Raw genomic sequence first — 25,184 nt, 5'->3', positions numbered from 1 at the left:
TAAGAGCACTGGAATAAATCAAGAGGTAGAAGGAGGAGGTATGGACGGGGGGAACAAGGGAAAAATCCTGATGCTAGGGCTGAGCATTTGCCCTATTCTCATATTTAAAAAGTGGAGGAACAGGGAGAGCACCTGGTTAGCTCAGTCGGTGAAGCATCCGACTTCATCTCTGGTTGTGATCGGTTCATGAATTCGAGCCCCGCATTGGGCTGTCAGTGCAGAGCCTGCTTTGGGTCCTCTGTCCCCCCTCCCCTCCCCCCCGCCCTTCCCCTATTTGCTCTCTTTCTCTCAAAAATAAACATTTTTTTAAAAAGTGGAGAAACAAGTCATTTTAAAAACTATTTTTATAGATTAGTAACCATCTGACCACTTTTGGTCAAGAAGTTTGTGATGTTTTAGTATTCCTTCCTACACTGGTAAATGGCAATTTTACTATGAGAAATCTTACTGATTCTAAAGTTGATGTGATACAATTTGACTACTTAAACTTAGAGTAAATCCATTTTGTTCCATATTAGAGCAAATGATGATGCACTAAGATCTGGAGCATGCACATTGTGTCCTCCTCCGTACTTGACCCACAGCCTCCTAAATATGAGAAAAGAATTAGCTGTTCTTTCCTATTTGTCAAAAATCTTACAAGGGATGAAAGATTCTCTTCCTCTGTGAAAATATCTTCAGAATGGCCTGCCTCCAGTGTTTACACACAGTCTGAAGCCAAATTAAAATAAAAGATCACCAGGGTGGACAACTGGCCGTCGTCTGACAACGGAAGACAGAGAAACACATACAAGTTTGAAGGAGAAAAAAAAGTGGGAAGAAAAAGTCCTCAGGCCTCAAGGCTCTTCTCTAAATTCACAGGCAATGGACCTTAAGAAGACTGAGGATATGCCAGACAAGAGGCACCAACAAGGAGGAAAAGCAGCCAGGGCTCAAATATTTGAGAAAACAACTACTGCAAACCCTCCCAGAGTGCAGTGCACATCCATGATGCTGAACATGAATGAGACCCACTCAGCGTAGCAGAGAGCAAAGGAACCAAGCCTGTCCAGCAAAGCAGGGGCCACGGGTGGTGTGCAAAACCCAGCTGGTGTTGGTGTTGTGTTCAATTGATCTCTTTCAGAGTTTCCTTTCATTTCCTCACACAGAAGCACATTACGTATATACATTACCAACTCTTTCATATGATGTTACTTTGAAAGGTATTACAAACGTATAAAATAAGTGGGTAAAGTTAACTAAATTTGCTATATTCTTTCCTGAAAGAGAAGGGTTTTTTTGTTGTTTTTTTTTTTAGTTTACAAAAATAGGAAATTAAAAACGTAAAGATGAAGGGTAATTTTGGGAAAGGAAACGATACATCATTTAGATACATGTTTAGTTTAGTTTAAACAAAACTGCCTTTTATTTTAGTGGCAGTGGGTTAGCTGAGTTCCTTTAAATAGTCAGGGATTTGCAAAGTGCAAAGCTCACGTAACATAATCTATGTTTTCCGCAAATCCCCATCGGTCTACTTGCTTAAGAAATCCATGCTTCCTGGCTGGATGCCGGCGTGCCAAACCTGCCCAGTCGTGCATAGTTTTATTTCTGTTACTAAATTAGGAAACCAAAGCGGGCAATGTCTGGGCCAACAGCAAAGAGGAAAGGCTCGGCATCATTAGTCTGCTCGTCTTCTTAAAAGCTGGATCATTTTAAGATATTTAATTTTTAATTAGAGATACCAAACTGATTTAGCCTAATACGGAGCAATACTATGAAATAATTAAATGAAGACAAAGGGAGAAATACAAACATTTAACAAAAGTATTCTTTTGAAATAGCCTTAATCATGGTGTCAAAAATAAACTACTACCATTCAAGGCTTAATGTCTCAATGACTGATATGGAAATACTGCCTTCTTTTTCTAAGCAGTGAGGAAGAAACGGGAAGTTATTCAGCACAATTTTTATAAAGATCTACTAATATATTTTATGCAGAGCGCTGTTTAGAGAAACTAAGTAGAGCATTCAGGGACCTGACTAAAGGACCACAAAGAAGGATTTCAAAAGAACAGAGTCACTTTGTTTATTTTCAGATTTTAGAATGACATAAAAATATAGTAGGAAAATACAAGTTTCCAAATTCCAAATTTTACTTTCCCCTAACTAGCATAGCAAAAGGGTTTAAGTTGTTAGGTAACATACCTTAAAATGTTTTAAACACACCTGATACTTTTATGAAAAACTAAAGCTTGACTCCTAAGGGTATTGAGAGAATTTTAGTGCCAGCAACATCTGAGTGATATTTCTCTTATAAACATTTTGTTAAATATAGATAAATTTCAAAGTAGTCTTTATTTTACTTTAGTTTTTCTATGAAAGAATTAAAAAATCAAGCATATGCCATAACATTTGTATTATATATGGATGGAATGTATACAAAGACCAGAACTTAAAGATTATAGAAAAATTAAAATTTGAGTGTTAGAATAGGTCCTATAAGGCTGATCAAATATGATTTAAAGAAAAACAAAGATGTCCGCAATATTTACTTTCTAAGCTTTAGCAAATACAGACAGTCATATCTATTTATAAAGAAGCCACAAAGAAAAGAACTCTTCCAGGAGTCATTCCAAATTGTTTGGTATCCTTTCATCTAATCTTTTTATACATACTTCCATGATTTTTATACAACACAGAAATGCATTTAAGTAATCTGATGTGAGACAAAACCCATAGCTTTTATCTTCTTTTTGCTCAACTCCCACCACCAAGATCTGGCCATCAGTGAGGACCAGAAGCAGGTCACAGGGTCTGCATAAGCAGAAGCAATCTCCCTCACTCTCAAGGCTATTCATCAACTGTCCATCCTACTGAGGTCAAAACACACACCATTTCCATCAGGCCCCCTTGTCTGGCCCTTCACTGTCTCTATATTATTGATAAGAGGCACACTGCTGTGAGGGGCACAATAAAATTAGAGACACAAGCTTAAAGTCATAAACTACATTAAAAAAATAAAAGCAAGTAATCAACTGATTAGAAATTATACTAAATAGTGTAATAATCCCCATCGATCACTTTGATAAAAGGTCTTCCAGACTCTCATTTGTTTATTTATTTAATGTTTATCTATTTTTGAGCGAGAGAGACAGAATGTGAGCAGGGGAGGGGCAGAGAGGGAGGGAGATACAGAATCCAAAGCAGGCTCTAGGCTCTGAGCTGCCAGTACAGAGCCCAACTCAGGACTCGAACCCATGAACTGTGAGATCATGGCCTGGACTAAAGTTGGATGCTTAACCGACTGAGCCACTCAGGCGCCCCAGACTTTCACCTTTATCTTCTTATCACCACATAAAGAAACATGTATATAGAGGAAGTACCCAAAAAGAAAGAAAAAATAACTTCCTGATTGTAAAAACATCAATGAAATTTGATTTTTCAAAAGAAATTTGAAAAGAACAAAACTGGAAGATTTACATGGCCTCCTTTCAAACTACCTATAAAGCTACAGTAATTAAGCCAATATGGTTTTGCCAGAAGGAGAGACATAAAGACGAACAGAAGGAACATTAGAAATAAACCCATATGTTTACAGACAACTAATTTTCAACAAAGGTACCAAGAAAATTCAACAAAGAAATAATAGTCTTTTCAACAGATTATGTTGGAACAACTGAATATCCCATATATAAAATGAAAGAATATGAAGAGACAAGTCACAGACTAGGAGAAAATATTTATACATAATATGTCTGATAAAGGACTTGCATCCAGACAAGAACAGGGTTGACAAACTTGCTTTTAGTAAATGGCCATCTAAGTAAACACTTTAGGCTTTGTGAACTCTAGAGTCACTGTCACAACTACTCACTTCTGCCACTGTATATTCAATATGTATATGAATGGGCATGGTGGTCTTCCAATAAAACTTTATTTACAAAATCAGGTGGAGGGTCAGGTTTGGCCCACAGGTCAGAGTTGGCTAACCCCTGGTCTCCAACACATACTTCCAAGTTATCTGATTCCCATTCTCTGAGAGCTATTTCATAACTCTGTAAGTTGTAGATTACTAATGGCAATGTAAAATAATCCTTATTTATAAACACCCAAATAAATTATGTTCAATGGAGGGGCAACCCTGTCTCTGTGGAAAAAAATCAGCTTTGCTTCCATTTCAAGTTCATTTCAATATTCTTAATCTATAAATGCTCTGTTCTTTGCATCCTCCTTTGAATTGCTTGTTAATACCTCATTTAACAGGTTGAATAAAAGGTTTAACACATCTTAAAATTTTTATATCTGTATGGAAATCATTACCTTATCATTTTTTGTGAATACTATCCTTTAATATCAGAACATATAAAGAACTCTTACAACAAATACCAATAACATAAGCAACTGAATTTAAAATTGAGCAAAAGATTACTAAATAGACACACTTCACCAAAGAAATGGTAAATAAGTACAACAAAAAAATAATGTCCTAGTCTGTTCAGGCTGCTATAATAAGAATACCATAAACTGGGTGGCTTAAAAACAGAAATTTGGGGCACCTGGGTGGCTGAGTCGGTTGAGAGTCCAACTCTTGATATTGGCTCAAGTCATGCTTCCAGGGTCATGGGATTGAGCTCTGAGTTGGGCTCCACAATGGACATGGAGTCTGCTTGAGATTTTCCCTCTTTTTCTCTCTCTCTGCCCATCACCCTCACTTGTGTGCTCTTTCTCAAACAAATAAACAAAACAAAACAAAAACAACAGAAATTTATTTCTCACTGTTTGGGGCTGGGGAGTCCAAGATCAAGGTGCTAGCAGGTCCCGTGTCTAGTGAGAGCCTGCCTTCTTACTTATTACCTGTCTTTTCACTGTGGCCTGACATGGTAAAAGGGCTGAGGGAGCTTTCTTGGACTTCCTTTATTAAGGGCACTAATCTCATTCTTGAGGGCTATGCTTTCAATTACCTAACTACCTCCCAAAGGCATCTTGAGAGTTAGAATCTCAACATATGAATTTTGGAAGGACACAGATACTTAATCTTCAGTTATTGGGGAAATGCAAAATAATATCATAATGAGTTGCTACTATAAAGCCACTAGCATAGCCACAATAAAAAGACTGAAAATACCAAATGTTGGCAAGGATAAGGAAGAACTAGAACCTTCATACACTGCTAGCAGGAAAACAGGAATGTAAATGATACAGCCACCTTGGAATATAGTTTATCAGTTTCCTTCAAAGTGAAAAATATAGCTAACTACACAATCCAGCAGTTTTACTCCCCTAGCCATTTCCCCAAGAGTAAGGAAAACATGTGCTCGCAAAAAGCTTGCACACATATGTTCACAGCACCATGATTCATAACAGCCCCAATTAAAAACAATTTAATAGTCAATCATCTAGTGAATAAATAAAATGTGGCACATCTATACAATAAAATATTACTTAGCAATTAGAAAAACCAAATTACTAAAACCTGAAATGACATACATACAAGAACATTATGCTAACTAAAATAAGCCAGATGCAAAAGGCTACATATTACATGATTTGCATTAAACGTGATTTCTGGAAAAGGCAAAACTATAGAAAAAGAAGATTAGCGGTTGGCTGGCAGTAGGAACAGGGGCTAGGGATGGAAAGGAACTGGGGGCCCCTGGGGGATGATGGACAAATTCCAAAACTAGATTGTGATACAGGTTCTTCGACTGGGTACATTTAATAAAATTCACCAAATTGAACATGTAAAATGGTAAATTTTATGCTGTTTAAATTGTACCTCTATTGGGGCGCCTGGGTGGCTTAGTCGGTTAAGCGTCCGACTTTCGCTTAGGTCATGATCTCGCGGTTCGTGGGTTTGAGCCCCGCGTCGGGCTCTGTGCTGACTGCCAGCTCGGAGCCTGGAGCCTGTTTCAGTCTGTGACTCCCTCTCTCTCTGACTCTCCCCTGCTCACGCTGTCTCTCTCTCTCTCTCTCTCCTAGAAATAAATAAAACATTTAAAAAAAAATAAAGTAAAAAAATAAATTGTACCTCTATAAAATGTTTAAAAAACAGTGGGCAATAGTTTAAATAAATTATTAACTCATGCCGGGAACATAATTACTGACATTGTTATAAAGATTAACAAGGTATTATTTAGAGGACTTTCAAATGTGATGTGAAGGAAAACAAGTTGTGTGCAGGTCACACTGTCAATCAGTTGCAGATAGTGCCTCGGAGGTAAGGAAATCAAAGTGCTATTTCTAGCTTTTCTGTTTATTTGTCATAACTTTATATAGTTTCTGATTCAGGAGTTGTTAAAAACTGAAACTACTGATAGGAGGTAAACACTCATATCTTCTCTTATGTCATGTCTTTTAGTAGCGGAAACAGATTTTCAACTCATTCCATGCCTTTCATAAAATGAAACCTATTAGAGTTAGCATAAATTTAAGGATGTTGGATTTTACTGATCGAAGGTATATCAGACAGAACCCATCAAGTTAAAACCTATGTAGCACACTGAGCAAGAAAACGGAGACAGAGGGATTAGGTGATATTAAGTTTATAGGCTTTGGTTTACTGAAAATTCACAGTTCTCAAGGCTCCATGGACTTCAAAGTGTAGGAAACTTAAATAGCTTCAGCCATAAAGTCCAAAAGCAATTTCACAGGATATCGTAGGCACCAACAAGAGCATTCAAATAAAATACAAATGATGATTGATACTTTAGAAAAAAAATCTTAAGAAGTACAGAATAGGTAAAATTAGTATTTGGTGTAGATTTAAAAAGCTGACTGGATATACTATGTTAAGAACCCCAAAAGAAAAAAGAATAAAACTCTCATTTTTGTCTTTCATTTAAAATTAACAGTATTTTATAGTCTATAACATATCACTCACTAAACATATTTGGTTTTTAGATTGCTAAATAATGTAGAGATCTGATATGTATAAAATATATATTCAATTATGCCAATGGATCATTTCACCTCAAGTGAACAAAGCCTGGGAATTTATCTCTGACACGAGCAGTCCCTCCCGTGTGTGCACAGGCAACAAGGCAACAAGAATATGAGCAAATCTTTCTTCACTGGTTATGCAGAAAAATTAGTAAAGAAAAAGTGTCTCATGTGCTCAAATAGGTAAAATATTCAGCCACTCAGTGATAGCACCACAAAAATCATAATTTGAGTTTGGGATACATACAACGATATGCATAATTGTGCATAGTTTTCGAACATCTTTTCCAAGCTATATTTGCTCTGCTCTAGATGAAACATCTTTTTCAAGTCATGCAAAGATAAAATTATATAAATATTTCTTTGGTTACTCAGCTGAGGATTTAAATAATTAGATTTTTAATTTTATAAAAAACTTAAACCTTCATAAAAATACATACTTAAATTTTAAAAGAAGGTACAAATGAATAAAGGAAAGAAAGATTCTGAATTACTCTACATACCCATTTGTACTTTTCAGCTACTATTTCCGACAAGCTTGATTATTTCAACATTTTACAATAATGACTATAAAAGTACACTAAAAACCATCTCATTTAAGGAAAATGGATTCATGTTAGGAACCTACACGTATAAATAAATAATAGAACTTCTACAAAACCTGGTTTTTTGTAGTATCTTCTCCTAAAAGATACTAAGACGCTGATACTACAGTAAGTTCACACTAAATTATAAATAACAATTTTTTAATGTTTGTTTATTTTTGAGAGAGGACACGAGTGAGCAAACAGGATAGGTACAGAGAGAGAGGAAGAGAATCCCAAGAAAGCTCCATGCTGGCAGCAGGGCTCCACACAAGGCTCAATCTCATGAACCGTGAGATCATGACCTGAGCCGATATGGAAAGCCAGACGCTTAACTGACTGAGCCACCCAGGTGGCCCCAATAAATGCCAAACTTTTGAAATTAGAAAGAAAAAAAACATCAAAACAGACCTGCCAGACTTTAATTCTCTTTCTTTTCTTTTCTTTTTTTTCTAAATTTTATTTATTTCTGAGAGAGAGAGAGAGAGAGACAGCATGAGCAGGGGAGGGTCAGAGAGAGAGGGAGACACAGAATCTGAAACAGGCTCCAGGCTCTGAGCTAGCTGCCCGCACAGAGCCCTAAGTGGGGCTTACGAGCCGTAAGATCATGACCTGAGCCGAAGTCAGACGCTCAACTGACTGAGCCACCCAGGTGCCCCTAAAATTTTGATTTTTAAAAAAGGAATAGTAAAAAGCATTCAACAAAGAACTGTGATGTAGCTGTTGGCAGCAAGGGGGGTTGGTGGTAACAAATCATATCAAACTAAATTTTAATTACTTCTCCTTCCATCAACCCTTGGCAAATCATAAAATTTTTCATTCACTAAAACAATTACCTTTAAAACTACTGCCACAAAAGACAGTATGACTTAAAACAAACTTTTAACAGGTTAAAACAATTTTTTTTTTAAATGTTTTATTTATTTCTAGGAGAGAGACAGAGAGAGAGACAGCGTGAGCAGGGCAGGGTCAGAGAGAGTGGGAGACACAGACTCTGAAACAGGCTCCAGGCTCTGAGCTGGCAGTCAGCACAGAGCCCGACGCGGGGCTCGAACCCACGAACCGCGAGATCATGACCTAAGCGAAAGTCGGACGCTTAACCGACTAAGCCACCCAGGCGCCCCAGGTTAAAACAATTTAAAGATGAAGTAAACAAAGAGCAAGCTCAAATAAAATATGAAATAAAATAAATGTTTTATGCATTGAAAACAATAGTTATTAGGAAATAACCCATATGCTGCCAGTTAGTTTTTCTTCACAATTATACAGTTTGACCTAAAACTATAATTTTCTGATCATGTCACAAAAGCAACATACTGAAATCAAGGTAAAAAAAAAAATACTAACAGCTATAAAATAACCATGAAAATATAATCTTTTTAAATGTATCTATTTATTTTACTTTTTTTTTAATAGTTTATTTGAGAGAGAGAGAGACATAGCATGAGTAGGGGAAGGGCAGAGAGAGGGAGACACAGAATCTGAAACAGGCTCCAGGCTCTGAGCTGTCAGCACAGAACCCGACTCGGGGCTCAAACCCGCAAACTGTGAGATCATGACCTGAGCTGAAGTCGGATGCTTAACCAAGTGAGCCACCCAGACGCCCCTAAATGTATCTATTTAAAACTTGCTTTTTCAAAGACTGGTTCATAAATACAAATCAAATCACTTTTAATACATGAAAAACCTATTTAATACTCAAAAGCTCTTTAATAAAAATGAACTATGAACCCCAAGTTTTGCCAAGATACCAAAACTACGACAGAAATTACTCCACACCACCTTGAAAGTACTATACTGCAAACTGATTTAGATCCAAAAATAACAATTAAATCTCTGAATTTGCATTAAGAAGTTGTACCTTAAAAAAAAAAACACATTTTGTTAGTTCTTAAGAACATTCACTCCAAAAAATTAAGATCATTTATATACATCAGTTTTAAANACCTTAAAAAAAAAAAACACATTTTGTTAGTTCTTAAGAACATTCACTCCAAAAAATTAAGATCATTTATATACATCAGCTTTTTTTAAAAAAAAAAACCTAATTCCTGGTATTCATGATAACACATGGTTATGAACCCATTACGGGCTTCTGTCACTGCAACCACAACGCTTTTGGCAAATTATTTCAGTGAAGGATTTTAACTTGTAGGAGTAGTTTTTCAAATCTGTAATTCAGAATGACAATATCCTGAAAGGATTGTGTGTGACAGACAAGTGCTGGATGCACTGGAGGGATGAAATAACGAGAAAGCTCAAATCCACATCGTCTGCTCCAGAACACCACGGCACATCAGCTCAGGCCCTTGGCCTCATGCATGACTTCTTAAATCCTCTTCACCTGACCTCGGTACTGTGGTCAGGGTTCCCAATCAGCACCAGGCTCGTAAGAGACCACGATACAGAAAATGAATTGTACACAGAAAGGGAAGAGAGACAGCGCTGCATGCAAAGTGAATTTGGAAATATTCCCCTTAGGATTTCAAACTGGGTCGCTGCTGGTATGACGTTAGCTGCTTTTAAATCTTTTCACAAAGGAACGGACCATGGAAAGGAATTCAACATGCCTTAGCCAGTAGCATGATTGATGGGAGAGGCTTTCCAAGTCTTGAAGGACTAACTTTTCTCCTTTTGCCTTTAAAAAGTATCATCACAATGAACTTTTGTTTTTCAGACATTTGGCACGTGTTCCGCCATTTCCCTTCACATCTTTCCTAAAAAGGAGTATTTTCTGTATTTATCTGACACTGAAAAGGATGCATGGTCCAGAACACAAAACTCTTTTTCTTTCAGAGGAATTTTAATAGCCATTTTGATTCCAAAGTTTTTCCCATTTTTTTTTTTTTTATTTCAAGGAGAGACAGAGACAGCGTGAGCAGGGGAGGGTCAGAGAGAGAGGGAGTCACAGACTGAAACAGGCTCCAGGCTCTGAGCTGGCAGTCAGCACAGAGCCCGATGCGGGGCTTGAACCCACGAACCACGAGATCATGACCTAAGCGAAAGTCGGATGCTTAACCGACTAAGCCACCCAGGCACCCCTTTTCCCAATTTTTAAAGCTTGGAAAAGTTTGTAAATAAAATTTTAAAGTTTTAGCTCCATCTGTAACTATTGCACAATATGTAATAGTATCTATAGTAAAAACATTTTTTCTGGGAAATCCATATGTTTTTTTGTTTTGTTTTGTTTTTAATGTTTATTTATTTTAAGAGAGAGTGCATATGAGAGGGGGAGGGGCAGAGAGCAAGCGTCCCAAACAGGCTTCATGCTATCAGCGCAGATCCTGACACGGGGCTTGATCTCACCAACTGTGAGATCATGACCTGAACTGAAACCAAGAGTCGGATGCTTAACTGACGGTGCCACCCAGGCACCCCAGAAAAATCCATGTGTTTTACCTAATGTAGTTTACCAAGATAATTTTACATAAAAATCAAAAAAATCTATTACCATAAAATTACTAATATATGTTTAGCTACAGTATAAAATCACCTAACAAGAGTATTATGTATAACAAAGACACTAATGAGGCAATGTTACATCTGTGAGAGACACTGAAAGAACAAATTCTGAATATGAGTTTAGGACTCTGGTAGACAATTTATTCATTAACTCAGTGGTCATCTAGCAAGCTAAGGATGGGCAAGTTGTTAGATTTTATCCCTCTATTCATTAGTTATCAAATGTTAACCACTCTGCACTGCACGAAGATGACAGAGTCCTAACACAATACTTCTCTAGCCTCTCTGTCTAGTCTCTTCTTTGGAGTACAAGTATCAGTTTAGGATACTGGACAATAAAATATCATAAGCTCCTTTGAAATCTGGGTCTAGAGTTTGTTCACGTTCACCAGCCCCCCTTCCTCTAATACACAGCTTGGTACTCTGAAACCAGGAGATGGTTCTTGCTGGGTAGATGGCACAGTAAGTACCCCATATATGCACACATATATACATGTACAGCCTGGTGACACCAGAGGGGTGCTCTGCCAGAGATTAATTATTTAGACTCTTTATTAGCGAGAAAAGTGCTAGCTAGTTATTTTACCAGCACCAACGCGGAATGAGTGAAAAGCTGATTCTCCCCAGGAGGATAAATTACCCCGAATTACTACAGTAGCCACCAAGGAGGGTACTATGGGGTGAAGAGCCATGAAGATTTGGGGAAGAGGAGGTACAATAAGACCCTTTGTGTTTGAGGATTCAAAAAGAGAGCTGCTCTATTTCCCCTCTAAGTTGATCCCTGAGGTACAAAGGAAGAGACGGCAATGAAACCAGGGCTGACCCAGTGTTCCTGGAGCCACACAGTGTTCCCAGAAACCGTAACTCAGGGAATGCCAGTGACCCGTCTGTACCCACAGGAGGAGGGTCAGCACTTCTGGAGAAGCATGCAGCTCCATGCTATCGTCTGTCAGATTATGCCAACAGCGTCTCACCAAATGGGGTAGTGAGCAATGGCGGAAGGCCTGGAATGACCAGGCTCCATTGCTGCTACGTGCTCCAGAGCAGGAAGGCTGATGTGCTCCCCTCCCTCCCCCCACTCCACATCAGACCAGCGAGCACAGATTCCAGAACAATTTAGGTGGCAACACGACAGGTCTAAGAAGAGACGCTAGATTTCATTTCAATAAAGCAGTAAGAGGCTCAACTGGAAGAGAATCACATTTTTAAGAAAACTAGGGGCACATGGATGGCTTAGTTGGTGGGATGTCCGACTCTTGATTTCAATTCAGGTCATGATCCCAGGGTCGTGGGATCAAGGTCTGCATCAGGCTCCATGCCTGCTTAAGATTCTCTCTCTCTCCTTCTACCCTTCTCCATGGCACATACTCTCTCTCCCTCTCCAAAAAGAAAAGAAAAAAGAAAAAAAAAGTAATAAATTTGACCACACTTGAAAGCTGAGTTTTGGGAACAATTCATGCTAGTTATACGTAGCACATATTTCTGTGCTTGTGTATTTTATTTTTGCATACATATGTGCTTCTGTTTTTTAAATTTTTTATTATTAAAGTACAACATAGACTGCTTTAATGTTTTTAATTTGGACTAAAAGTCTTTCCTTTTTTGGTATGCAAAACAACTTTTCAAGGATAAAAACATTTCAAAAAAAACAGGCTGATTTATATGCCAGATGTAAGCAACATCTTTTCCGACTCCTGGTTACATTTTGTTGTTTGTTTCTTACCACAACCTTCTCTCATGGGAGTTTACAGCAAATTGCAAAAGCATCAGGCTTCTGTTGACTATCAAGAATGAGTGGATGCTTCTAATACCCACTATCCCTTGTGGTCTTTACCAAAGGGTGAATCAAAAAAATGTTTGCCAAGTAGCTCTGCACCAATAGAAAGCTTGCCCTAATATTCCTTTATTTGTAAGTGCATGGTATTTGTCTTCTTAATAAATCACATAATTTTACTTGATCAAGTCAGAAAAGTCAGTTGGAATAAAATGAGTTTAAATTTGCTCTGTAACAAATAATGTTCCAGTTCTGATGCCAGAAGTAGAAGGCAATATACAAATGTTTAAGTGGTACATAATTTGTACATATGAAAGCATACAGGTTAGCAATCAGGTGAGACATCAAAGAACATCAAATAAGACTCCCACTCCCAGATATGACAGGGTCACTGACACCAGACTTGTTCCCCATCAAAATAGAATAAAACTACTCAAAAATATGAGGCAACAGTTCTCAAGCAACAGGCAGGAAACAGAGAACTTTGATCTTTGAAATACGGGAAACACAAGAGGTGAGGGATGTGCTGGATGTGGCTTTCTGCCCAGGGGCTCACGCTGGGCCACAGCACAGTGAAGTGGAGCCCAAGCAGTGCTCAGCAGTCTCACAGAGCAGAAGAGCCAGAGGTCTGGCCTAGCTAGCTGAAGCAGCTGGAAAATGTAGGCCAGGACACGAGAGTGGAGCAAGCTGTGTGAGGGTGAACAGGTGTTTAGTGAAGAGCATATAGGAGAGCGCAAAGGAAGGTAGTGAGCAGAAGACCGGTCAGAAGGTATCATCCAACCTTTAGATTGGGAGAAAAACATATTTTTTTAAATAAAAACAAAGTTTTGGGAACATGTGAAACAAGTGTCAAATGATTTAATGTGTGGAACTAGAGTTCTCGAAAGAGTGGAAACAGGGCAGAAAAAATATTTCAAGAAATAATGACAGAAAACTTCCCAATTTGGGAATCAAGAAAAACCCCAACTGGGATATTTTAAAAATCCTACAATGTGCCACATCATAAACAAACTGCTAGCAAAAGACAGAGAGAAAAATTTTAATATAGCCACGGACAAAGGTATTATACACAGTGTAACAATGACACAAATTGCAACTAATTTCTCATCAGAAACAATGGGGTCAGAAGACCATGAAAGGTCACCTTCATAAAGTGCCGGAAAGAAATCCTGTCAACTGAGAATTCTATATCCAGAGAAAATACTCTTCAAAAATAAAGACATTTTTGCATAAGGAAAATTGAGATAGCGGACTGCCAGTGGACCTGCATGGCAAGAAGTACTAAAGGAAGTACTTCGGGGTGAAGAGAAACAATACCAGAGAGAAAATTCAACTACAGGAAAGAATGAAAAGCACAAGTAATAGTACGTATGTGGGTAAATACAAAGAATACCTCTTTTTTATTACCTTGATTTCCTTTAAAGACAACTAACTGTTGTAGTATAGATACTATATTGCAGGGTTCATAATATATATAGAAAAAATATGATAAAATAATAATAAGGAAGGTACATGGAAGTATACTACTAGAAGATTCTTACAATTTACATTAAGTGGTATAACACCATAAGTAAACTGTAATAAGGGAACATACATATGAGAACATACATCCATGAAAAGCCTTACACAAGAATGTTTGATATTAGCTGCAGTCATCATAGTCCAGAGCTAGGAGAAAACTGTATGTCCACCAAGAGGAAAATAAATATATAAATTGTATACTCAAACATTAGAATACCGCTCTGCAAATTATAAAGAAGAATGAACTCCCAATATATGCAACAGCATGGACTCATCTTGAAGCCATTATTTTGAGTGAAGGAAGCCACACAGAGCGTGCTGTATGGTTCTGCATATATTACGTTCAACAACAGATTCCATTAGTCTGTGGTCGCAGAAGTCAGAAGAGTGTTCCCTGAAGCTGGAGGAGACGCGAGAGTACTTTCTGGGTTAACAGAAATGTTCTGTATCTTGACTACAATATTGATTACATGGGTATGTCCATCTGTCAAAACTCAGAGGTGTACATTTGTGCATCCCACTGTATGCAAATTTTACCTCATTAAAAAAAAACTGTAAGACAAAAATACAAAGCACAAAAATTAAAACAAAAATACAAGAGAGAAGATGGCTGTGATAATTGTTCAAGTTAGGTGTTGGGTAGATGGGGGTACAGCATTCTATTCTGTCTGCTTTTATATTTCAAAGTTTCCATAATAAAAAGTTTTTTAAAAAGAAAGCAACTAATAATAATGTATCAGTAATACATTTGTATATGTATTATTAATACACCATTAATAATGTGTATTTCAAATTTGCTAAGAGTGGATCTCAAGTGTTCTCACCACACACATGCGTGCGTACACAAACTATGCAGGGTGATAATTAGTTTCACTGTGGTAATCATTTCACAATGTACACATATATCAAAAACTCATGTGGCATACCTTAAAAATGTGTTTAATTTTTATGTGTGAAAAAGAAACAAAGATTAAAAATAAAATTTCAAGATACCACAGTAAAAAAAAAAAAAAATAAGCCAAAATACTCATTTATCTTTCTCCTTATGGTATTTGGATACAAACCTACAAAACTCATTGCCAAACAAAATACCAAGTTATTAAAATAATAATTTTTCTTAAAGGGAACTAAGTCTGCTCAGGAAAATAGTGCTTCAAGTTTCCAAAGTTCTTATACCATAGACCATGACGTCAATAATCCGGAAGACTTTTTTTTTTTTTTGAGTGATGATTATTTATTCACCTTGGAGACAAGTTAAATTCATACTATTAAATTAGCCTCATCTTCCAGGCCGGGTAATGGACTAAGGAAGATGTTTCAAGCAGGTGTGTCAAGCACCTTTCCTCAGTCTGTGGTGCATGGTGTCTGCCAGAGCCAATGCATATAGCACGCAGACCTTCAGCGTTCTCTGCTCAGTCGNGTCAATAATCCGGAAGACTTTTTTTTTTTTTTTGAGTGATGATTATTTATTCACCTTGGAGACAAGTTAAATTCATACTATTAAATTAGCCTCATCTTCCAGGCCGGGTAATGGACTAAGGAAGATGTTTCAAGCAGGTGTGTCAAGCACCTTTCCTCAGTCTGTGGTGCATGGTGTCTGCCAGAGCCCATGCATATAGCACGCAGACCTTCGGTGTTCTCTGCTCAGTCACCACTGCCAGCATCGACAGCCCTGTGACTGAGGCCTTCTCTACAGCAGGCTGCCGCTCTGTCCGCCACGTCTGTGTAGGTACAACGTGCCACAAGTGCCCTCTCACCCAAGCAACTCTGAACCAATAATGCTGAGGGGTTGATGTTCTAACGCCTAGGCCTCTCAACACCTGAGCGGGAGGATTCGAAGGGATGTGCTTTATGTAGGATTAAGCTGTCGTGGCCCGCTGTGGTGGCTGGTGGAGGAGTTCAGAGCATGTCAACCCAAAATATGCTAGTCTGGCACATTAATTCTTTTGAGTTAAAGGCCCTGGAAAGTAGGAGAAGCAACAGGCACATTTCTTCCTAAAAGCATGAGAGAAACTCCCATGTAAAAGGTGTCCTCCCTGTACCAGGAGGGAGATATTCTTTTTTTTTTTTTTTAATGTTTATTTATTTTTGAGAGACAGTGAGACAGGCACGAGCTGGGAAGGGGCAAAGAAAGAGAGGGAGACACAGAATCCGAAGCAGGTTCCAGGCTCTGAGCTGTCAGCACAGAGCCTGACGCGGGATTCAAACCCACGAAATGTGAGATCATGACCTGAGCTAGAATCGGATGCTTAACCGACTGAGACACCCAGGCTTCCCCTAGGCAGGAGACATTCTTCCTGCCAGAAATGCAGAGTCAAGGCCCAGGGAAATCTTAACAAACCAAACTTGTCAAACCAACCCTTACATTCCTAGTCACTGTTTCACAACTAAGTGCCCTAACCCGAACCCCTTTGTCTGGTCACATTTTCCTAAGTACTACCCTTTGTCCAACCTAGTGTAGAGGTGTTTGGCTTTCACTTCTCCTTCAGGTCTTCACTTTTCTTGTGAAATTTCCTTTGAACATGTAAAAGTTACTAAATAAAATCTGTATACTTTTCTCCTGTTGATCTTTCTTATGTCAGTTAGTTCTTAGGCCCAGCTGGAGACCCTAAGAGGGCAGAGGAAAACCGGTCCCTCCTCTACACTGGCTTAATAACACATTGTTTCTAAGCTGCCTCTACATTCCTGTATCCTGTCACTACTTCACACCAGTGTTCTCTGTTGCTCCTAAAAAATGACCTGTACTCAGGGAAAAAAAAGAGGAGAGAGAGGGAGGGGGAGGGAGAGAGAGAGAGAGAGAGATCGATTGATCGATCGATCTAATAGGGTGCAAAGGACATTGCAAAGAGGAAAAAAACCAGATGATAGAATGAGCCACTTTACACACACACTATTGCTAACATACAGGTCATGCTATTGCTAACTCTAACTTTCTATTACTAATAAGAGCCTTTGCGATTTCAAAGCATTACGAGTTAAGCAAAGAGGAGAGTTCAAGATACAATTAATCCTATTCCCCAGAATGGCTGTGTGAAGCCTTTGGGGCAGCTATGTGACGTGGGTCTCTTTTGGCTGCAATTCACAGAAGCCAAGTGGAGTGATCTTAAGCACAAAGCCTATGAGCCATAAGAACACACCCAGCAACTGAGATACTGAAGAAAACTTAGAAAGTCTCTGCCACCAACTTCTGTCTGTGTATCTGCTTCATCTTTCTTTCTTTTCTGGTTTCCCAGTCCGTGTGCCTACTTCCCAGGACCTTACAAGATTACACAGCGTTGTGCAACAGCCCAGAGAGAAAGAGACGGATTTTCTTTTTCCGTTTTCCCTGCTGTCTCTTACCCTCTTTCCTTGTCCCCCAGCAGCCTCCTCTAAAATTCCCAGGGTGAGAACGGCCCTGGGTCAGGTACCGACACCAGGACCAATCAACTGTAGAGACAAGGCCATGTCACAAGGTAGGAAAACGTGAGGACAGGCGATCGACCCGAATGGGGAAAAGATACATCCCAGAAGATGGGCCCCAGGTCCCAGGGCCGCGGCCATGTGGGTGCTGGCAGACAGCTCAACAAAATCAGCCACACGAGGCATGGGTGTGCTTGAGAAACTGGTGGAAACCCTGGACCTTCTTCATAACATGTGCACAATCACAGTTATCAAACTGTGCAAGGTTCACGGCGTTCATGAAACCCCAGTAATCCGTTTTTTTATTTTTCTTTTCATTTTTTAAATTTTTTTAAATGTTTTATTTATTTCTGAAGGAGAGAGAGAGCATGAGGAGGGGAGGGTCGGAGAGAGAGGGAGACACAGAATCCGAAGACAGGCTCTAGGCTCTGAGCTGTCAGCACAGAGCCCGACGCGGGGCCCGAACCCACAAACCGTGAGATCATGACCTGAGCTGAAGTCAGACGCTCAACTGACTGAGCCACCCAGGCGCCCCTCTAATCCGTTTCTGGATACTAATTTTAAAACTCTACATGCATGTAGATATTTCATGTTTCGGATTTTCTACATACTTGTATAAAATTTTTCAAATTTTAAATACTGAATATGAAATTATACTCAAAGGTTTTCAACCACAACAAATACACATAATGAAACGCTAAGTCTTTTGAGGAAATATAACACATAGAAGTCTATACATAATAGCCTGGGCTGGACAGGAGGCGCTAACCATCAAGCATTAGCTGATCTCTACTGTCATCAAATGGAGACAACATGGGAGGCCCTCACGTTTTCTTTTTACTACACTTAGAATATTTTCCCAGTGAATATGCCCAATGTGAGCAAACACTGGGGGCCGTGAACCTAGGCCCTTCGCCATCCAAATCGTTAACACTTGAAATTACCTCATAAAAGATAAATAAAGTGAATCAAATAATTAGTAAAATCTAGTCCATTGCCACTCATGATGGTCTAGAACAACAAAAAAAATCTACACATGCCTCAGCCAAAAGTTTCTATTCAAAGTATAGTTATTANAACTATTTGTAAAAAAAAAAAAAAAGTATAGTTATTACTGTGCTCACTTCAGCAGCACATATACAAAGTATAGTTATTACTACATGTAATTTTACTCAAAACAGGCAAAACCAAACATATGCAACAGAAGGAAGCTATGGAAATAAAATGAGAAGTAAGTGCTTCAAATCTATCACACAACGGGTGAGAGAGATATAAATTAAAAATGATATGAAAGCAGTCAGAAAACCTATACCCTTCGCTGGTTATTAGGAAGCAGTCACTGATATTGGTAGCACATCCTTAACCTCCAAGAGTATATAATGGAAGGAAATGACCACATTCTACCACAAAATGTTCTTATATTACAGGAAAAAACAGAATAATAGAATACAAGGAACAATGGTTTAACAGAGAATTGTATTTCTCATATGTTCCTTAAATTTATATTAAAAGGGGCTTATAAATACACTATTATATTCATGTATTTTGATTCTACAATAGATCTGTAGAAGTTTCATATACGAGAGTATGAAAACCCAAAGTATTATCTTTACTGATACATTTCCTAGGCAATCTCCAAAATAGAGTCTAATTTCCTGAGTATCTGAATATACAAACTTGATGAAAGCTAGAATGATAAAACAGCATTGGGCCCAATTATACACAATAAACTCTAGAGGAAAGATCAGACTCCTACACCACATTGAAATTCTTTGTAGTAACTATAACTGGAAATTGTAAGAGAGTAATTATATGGGGTTAAAGAACTTCTTAAGCAGAGTCAACTGCTGTACTCTTTTTGTAAACAATATTGAACCTACATAGTGAGGCCAGCATGTAAAGTCTAAAAAATTAATCCATTACTATGTTTGACTCAGAAATTTTTATATTTGAAAACCTTTAAAGAAGGTGTTTTTTTATATCACAAAGAAATATTACAGATTTTTTCATTTGTGTATTAAACACAAGCAGTTTTTGACATTCTCATGTGACCCTGGAGTCCCACGACAGGTAGTAATAATTTGTAATTATGGCTGAATCACACATTTCGCCTGGATACACCAAGAGACTGGTTGGTGTTCCTAAGTTACTAAGTAGAAATGAGCCTCAACAATGTGACATCATTCTTAAATGCAGAGTAACTTTCATATAACACCTCAAGCACAAGTTAAAAAAATTTCTTTTACATATTTCATCTTTCTTTTTTTTTTTATATGGGAAACAACATATGACAAGATCTGCAAATGTACGGATTCACAAAGNTGTCTCTCTCTCTCCTAGAAATAAATAAAAATATATTAAAAAAAAAAAAAGAAAGTCAAGGGGTTTAATGGTAGTTCAGGAGAATGCGGACGTTTGGTGCTAACTTGGGCACATCACAATCTAAGAGGATGTTCAGTAGGCACTACTGATTAGTCCCTGGACTCAAACTTAAATTCTGCTATGAAATTCTAGTAAGATTTATTAAATCAAAGTTAATGTACAACAATTACCTCACTAGAGAATGAGAGAAAACAGGGTATGTATTTCCTTTTTGAATACTAAAATGATTACATCATGCAAAGTTCATCTGAATTCTCTATGTAAAATATTCCAAACTGAATTACTTTTTTGTACAAATATTTCATCAGGGCAGTGACTTGATGGGGCACTGACTGCAATGGGTAATTGTAATAATTGTAGGTAAAAGCATAAATGCCACTTTCTTACGACTGCATCAGGGAAAACACCCTTAAACACATTTCACCCTTAGTTTCATCTTCAAACAAACGGACCGCCCCAAATCCCAAATACACCCAAAGCACACTGCCTAGACACACAGTGAGAAGCAGGCATAAGAGATTTGTAAATAGACAAGAAATTACTGAGTGCTACAGACTATGATTACCTGGAGGTAGGAATTGCAGTTGGTTGTTAGCTAACCGAAGATGACGTAAAGCTCTCAGACGACCAATTTCTGGGCAAACAATTTCTAAGGCATTGTCACTAAGATCCAAATATTGGAGTTTTACGAGGGATCCAATGGCTTCAAGAAGAAAAGAAAGGTAAAGCCAAAATTAATCTGACCCAAGTGTTATGACAAATCTTTAATGCAAGTACTACCAATTAAAACATTTTAATACTTAATATCTCTGTCTCTGTTGCTCGCAAAATAGTTAAGACATAGATCTTTTAATTTAATCAAAATTGTTAACTGAAGTTACTAATCAGGGGGGACAATCTTTGAAATTACTAAAGAAGCTTTATAAGTAAAATTCCCTAATACACCAACCAAAATTTATAGTACTATTATAAAGCAAAGTGTAAACTACGGTATCTCCTAACTAAAAATTGGAAGTGCCCTTACCTTCTGGAACAACAACTATGTTATTTGAGTGAAGGTATCTGGAAAAAGAAGAAGAAAAACGGAGCTGTTACCATTCAATACTTTTGCTAGATAACCAGTCTGTAAAATGCTCCCTTAGAAGTCTATCAAACATAAGGGGACCAAAACTTTCTATCATACCCCACTCTAAGTGCATGCCACAAAACATGTGGTCATCACAGATAACTAACAGTATTTTGAGAATGGTATTTTATGCTGAAATGGCAAATATTAAACCTATTTACTGATTTAAGTTGTTATTTTAAAATAAAACCATACAAAACAGATATATTTTGAGTTATTTTTCTTAACTCACAAAACACATTACTAGTTCTGCTAGTTCATTTTAAAACATTCAGGTTTTCAGAAAAACACCTATTGTGTAAAGAAAAATCAACACTTACTATGTAAATGAAAATGTAACTTTTAATTTCAAATGGAAGACTTACAAAGTAAGCAAACCGAAGCTATTTCCAGCTAATATGCTGACAGAGAACCAAGAATGGAGAGATTAAATACTGATCATTTACAGTATCTGTCAAAATACTCAACTGTCAAGGTACATAATTTATTTCACAGCAAAAGGAATCTCATAAACAAGAATCAAATTCTTTTCTTAAAAAAGAAAAAAAAAAAAAGGTTATCCTGCTGACAAGTCCAGGCAAGCCTAAGTAAATAACACGTTTCCCACAGAAGTATCTTTGGCACCCTCTGGTGGGGACTTTATACAACCAGCAGCAGCCAATGATCAGAGCAAAACAGTGACAATTGAAGACCACATAGTAATAATTTTAAAAAATAAACTTATGGGGCACCTAGCCGGCTCAGTTAGTGGAGCATGCAGCTCAGCCTCAGGGCTGTGAGTTCAGGCCCCAAGCTGAGCATGGAGCCTATCTGCATAATGTAACGTAAAATGTTAATATAAATAAATTTACATCACTGATTTTAAGAGAACTAGATTTTTCTGACCTTCTCAAACCTATCATTTTATTTACTATACCTCACCAATCGATTTTGAAATTTTTTCTACATTATTAAACCTAACATCAAAGGTTAAAATGTCACTGACACAAAATAAGATACAAAATTAATACATTTAAGATTATTCAATGCTGCATTAAATGAACTCTGTGAAGGTACAATAACCTGCTGGGTCTAACACGTTTTAAACAATTATACCATTCTATGATATGGGTATTCCTTGCTCTGTACATACAAAGTGATTTCACATTTTAAAATCAATATTCTTTAAGCATGAATTTCAGGAAGGAATACCCAACTGCGTTATCAGGAGACTCTAAAAATTCTCTGAACTGAAAGACTATATGTAAATAAGTACACATGCACACATACACACATATATACACATTTACATTTGTTATATGGAAGCCAGAGCACCTAGACACCAAAATGAAGAGACAGATGATTTTCAGTTACCCACAATTCATTTGCCTCAAGTTCTACATATGCAAAAAGATCTTAAAATGTCAAAATCAAAACATGAACTAAAGTGCTCACTGTTATGAATGAAATCAAAAAGTGTATTTTAACACATTACATGTATCTACTTTAAGGTGAAGGTTCGGTCTACAGTAAGAAGAGAATGTTCCCAATCCTAACTACGAACTGTAGGACCATCTCCCACCAAGTGAAAGACCATCTCAACACCTCAAGTTATTCTGATGTGCAGCTGATAAAAGCATCATCCCTGGTGGAAGGGTTCAGGGGGCGGGCTCTGGGGCCAGAATGACTCCATTTCCATAGCCATGTGGCCAAACTCAACTTCTCACTTTCATGATCTGTAGGAGCAGAGAATAACATCACCACCAACAAAGGGATGTTGTAAGGATTAAATAAGTCAATAAATGTAAAGCTCTCAGAATAATCAGAGTGCTGTGAATGCCTCTGTTATTGTTGTTATACAGTTATCATGAGTCATGTGTAATGAAAGGCTCAACAATTTTGAGTCACTTCTCTTTACTTGCTTTTTGTAATTTCAAATTAGTTGAAATGTTGGTGTTTCACTGTAACTAGTTTTCACCATGTTCTCTTATAATGCAAGAACTTTCATTCATTGCCAGTGGGAATGCAAAACAGTACAGCCACTGTGGAAGGTGGTCTGGCAGTGTTTTAAATACAATTAAATACAGACGTTTACTTAATAGTAACATCCCAATGTCAGTTTCTTAGTTTTGACAAAATTTTAAGATGTTAACAACAGGTGAAAGTGGGTGAGAGGTGTACTGGAACTCTGTACTATATTTACAACTTTTCTGTAAATATAAAATTGCTCCCAAATTTGCTGATTTTCTTTTACATTCAAAGAACAGGACTTTTATTTCCAGCCACGATGGAAAAACAGGGCGCAAATTTACCTGACTGCTGTAAACAAAAAGAAAATTGGAAGGAATATATGACACCATGATTTTCGGACATTAAAAACAGGAAATTAGGATTATTTACCTGAGAGAGAAGAAACAAGGCAAGCCATACAAGATCCCTACGTTTCTGCCTAGATGCAAGCTGAACTGTGGTACAGGACTAGGGTCCCAAACAAAGTATGTAAGTCTCACTGAGTTCCGATGGAGACATAAGTCAGAATTCAGAGAAAACGAGGCAACTGGAAGTTGTGGGGTCATGGGGTAGAGTTTGGGAGGAAAAGATGCTACAGGGGAAAAAAATCCTTTAAAAATTTAAGTAAGGATTCTTTGACAGATAGCTAACTTCTAAAACGTAACGAAGGCAAAAAGTAACTGAAACTCTATCTGCTGAATGGTCCACAGAGCTCTCATAGGACTAGAAGGCATTTAAGTGCTGAGCAGCACTTAAATTTGATTATTTGGTACATTCAAATCAGATCCTATAAAGGCCATGCCTTAGTAATAGGGCTAAACTACCCCTAAAGTAGAGGTTACTCTGGACCTGTCCTCACAAAGTGTGGAAACAAGCCATGAAAGGATCAAAGTAAACTGCAAATAACCTCGTTCCAGAATAAGGCACAAGAGAAAGGAAGACTCACCAGTGTAAAACTTAGAAGGTCCAGCATCCAATCAAAAAGTAGTAGACATGCCAAGAATCAAGAAAATGTGACCAATAACCAGGATTAAAAACAGTCAATCCAGGTAGATCCACTATAATAGACACAATAAAATGAGCAAACAAGGACATTAGAACAACTATAACAAAGAGAGCCACCTATTTAAAGGACAATATGAACACTGCAAGAGAAATATTAAGGTATAAAGAAGAACCAAACAGAACTTCTAGAGATCAAAAATACAATGAACAAAGTGAAAACTTCACTAGGTGAAATTAATATCAAATTAGATACTGACGAAGAAAATACTGCTGACACTGAAGGCAGGGAAATACAATCTGTCCATGTTGAAGCACATAAAGAAAAAAAAAAAAGACTGAAAAGAGTGTCAGTGATTAAGGGAAAATATTACACAGTCTAACAAACATGTAAGAGTCCCAGAAACAGGGACCAGAGACAGGAGTGTAGAAATAAATATCTAAAGAAATAACATCAAAAAATTGCCAAATTTGATGAAAACTATAGAGACACAAACCCAAGAAGCTCAACGAATGTCAAGGATAAAGAAAAAGAAAACCACAACAAGGTATATCAAAATCAAATCCCTGAAAACCAGCATAAAAATAAAAATCTTCAGTGTAGCTAAAGGGAAAAAAAAATTACATACAGAGGAGCACATATAAGAATGATAGAAGATATCTCTTCAAAAACTATGCAAGCCAGAAGATAACAAACATCTTAAAAGTGCTGAAAGAAAAAAAATGCCATCAAGAATTTTAACTCCAGGGGCGCCTGGGTGGCTCAGTTGGCTGGTTATCTATCCAACTCTTGATCTTGGCTCAGGTCATGATCTCACAGTTCATGGGATCAAGCCCCACATCAAGCTAGGTGCTAACAGCGTCAAGCCAGCTTAGGATTTGCTCTCCCTACCTCTCCCCTGCTCATGCGCTTTCTCTCTCTCAAAATAAACTTTAAAAATAAAATAAGATGGGCTGTTTGCCATTTATTTTTTTTTAATGCATTCTAATTCCAGAAGATCAAAACAAACAAAAACTTCAAGACTAC

At 37.6% G+C, this 25,184-nt stretch overlaps 1 protein-coding gene across 3 annotated transcripts in view; it reads right to left on the bottom strand.

Moving 5' to 3' along the window:
* LRRC28 (leucine rich repeat containing 28) overlaps nucleotides 1-25,184 on the bottom strand; it is a 159,370-nt gene that overhangs the window by 103,417 nt on the left and 30,769 nt on the right. For all 3 annotated transcript variants that reach the window (XM_077762380.1, XM_077762377.1, XM_077762378.1), the window contains 2 exons: nucleotides 21,065-21,102; nucleotides 20,606-20,743 (listed from right to left, as the gene is read on the bottom strand). In XM_077762380.1, coding sequence (XP_077618506.1) covers nucleotides 20,606-20,743; nucleotides 21,065-21,102 — 176 coding nt within the window. The remainder of the gene's footprint in view (nucleotides 1-20,605; nucleotides 20,744-21,064; nucleotides 21,103-25,184) is intronic.

Source organism: Crocuta crocuta, unplaced genomic scaffold (assembly GCF_008692635.1).
Source record: "Crocuta crocuta isolate KB4526 unplaced genomic scaffold, BGI_CrCroc_1.0 scaffold93, whole genome shotgun sequence".
NCBI classification, from domain to species: Eukaryota; Metazoa; Chordata; class Mammalia; order Carnivora; family Hyaenidae; genus Crocuta; species Crocuta crocuta.
The sequence above is the reverse complement of the archived record's forward strand: the minus strand, read 5'-3'. Positions and strand labels throughout refer to the sequence as shown.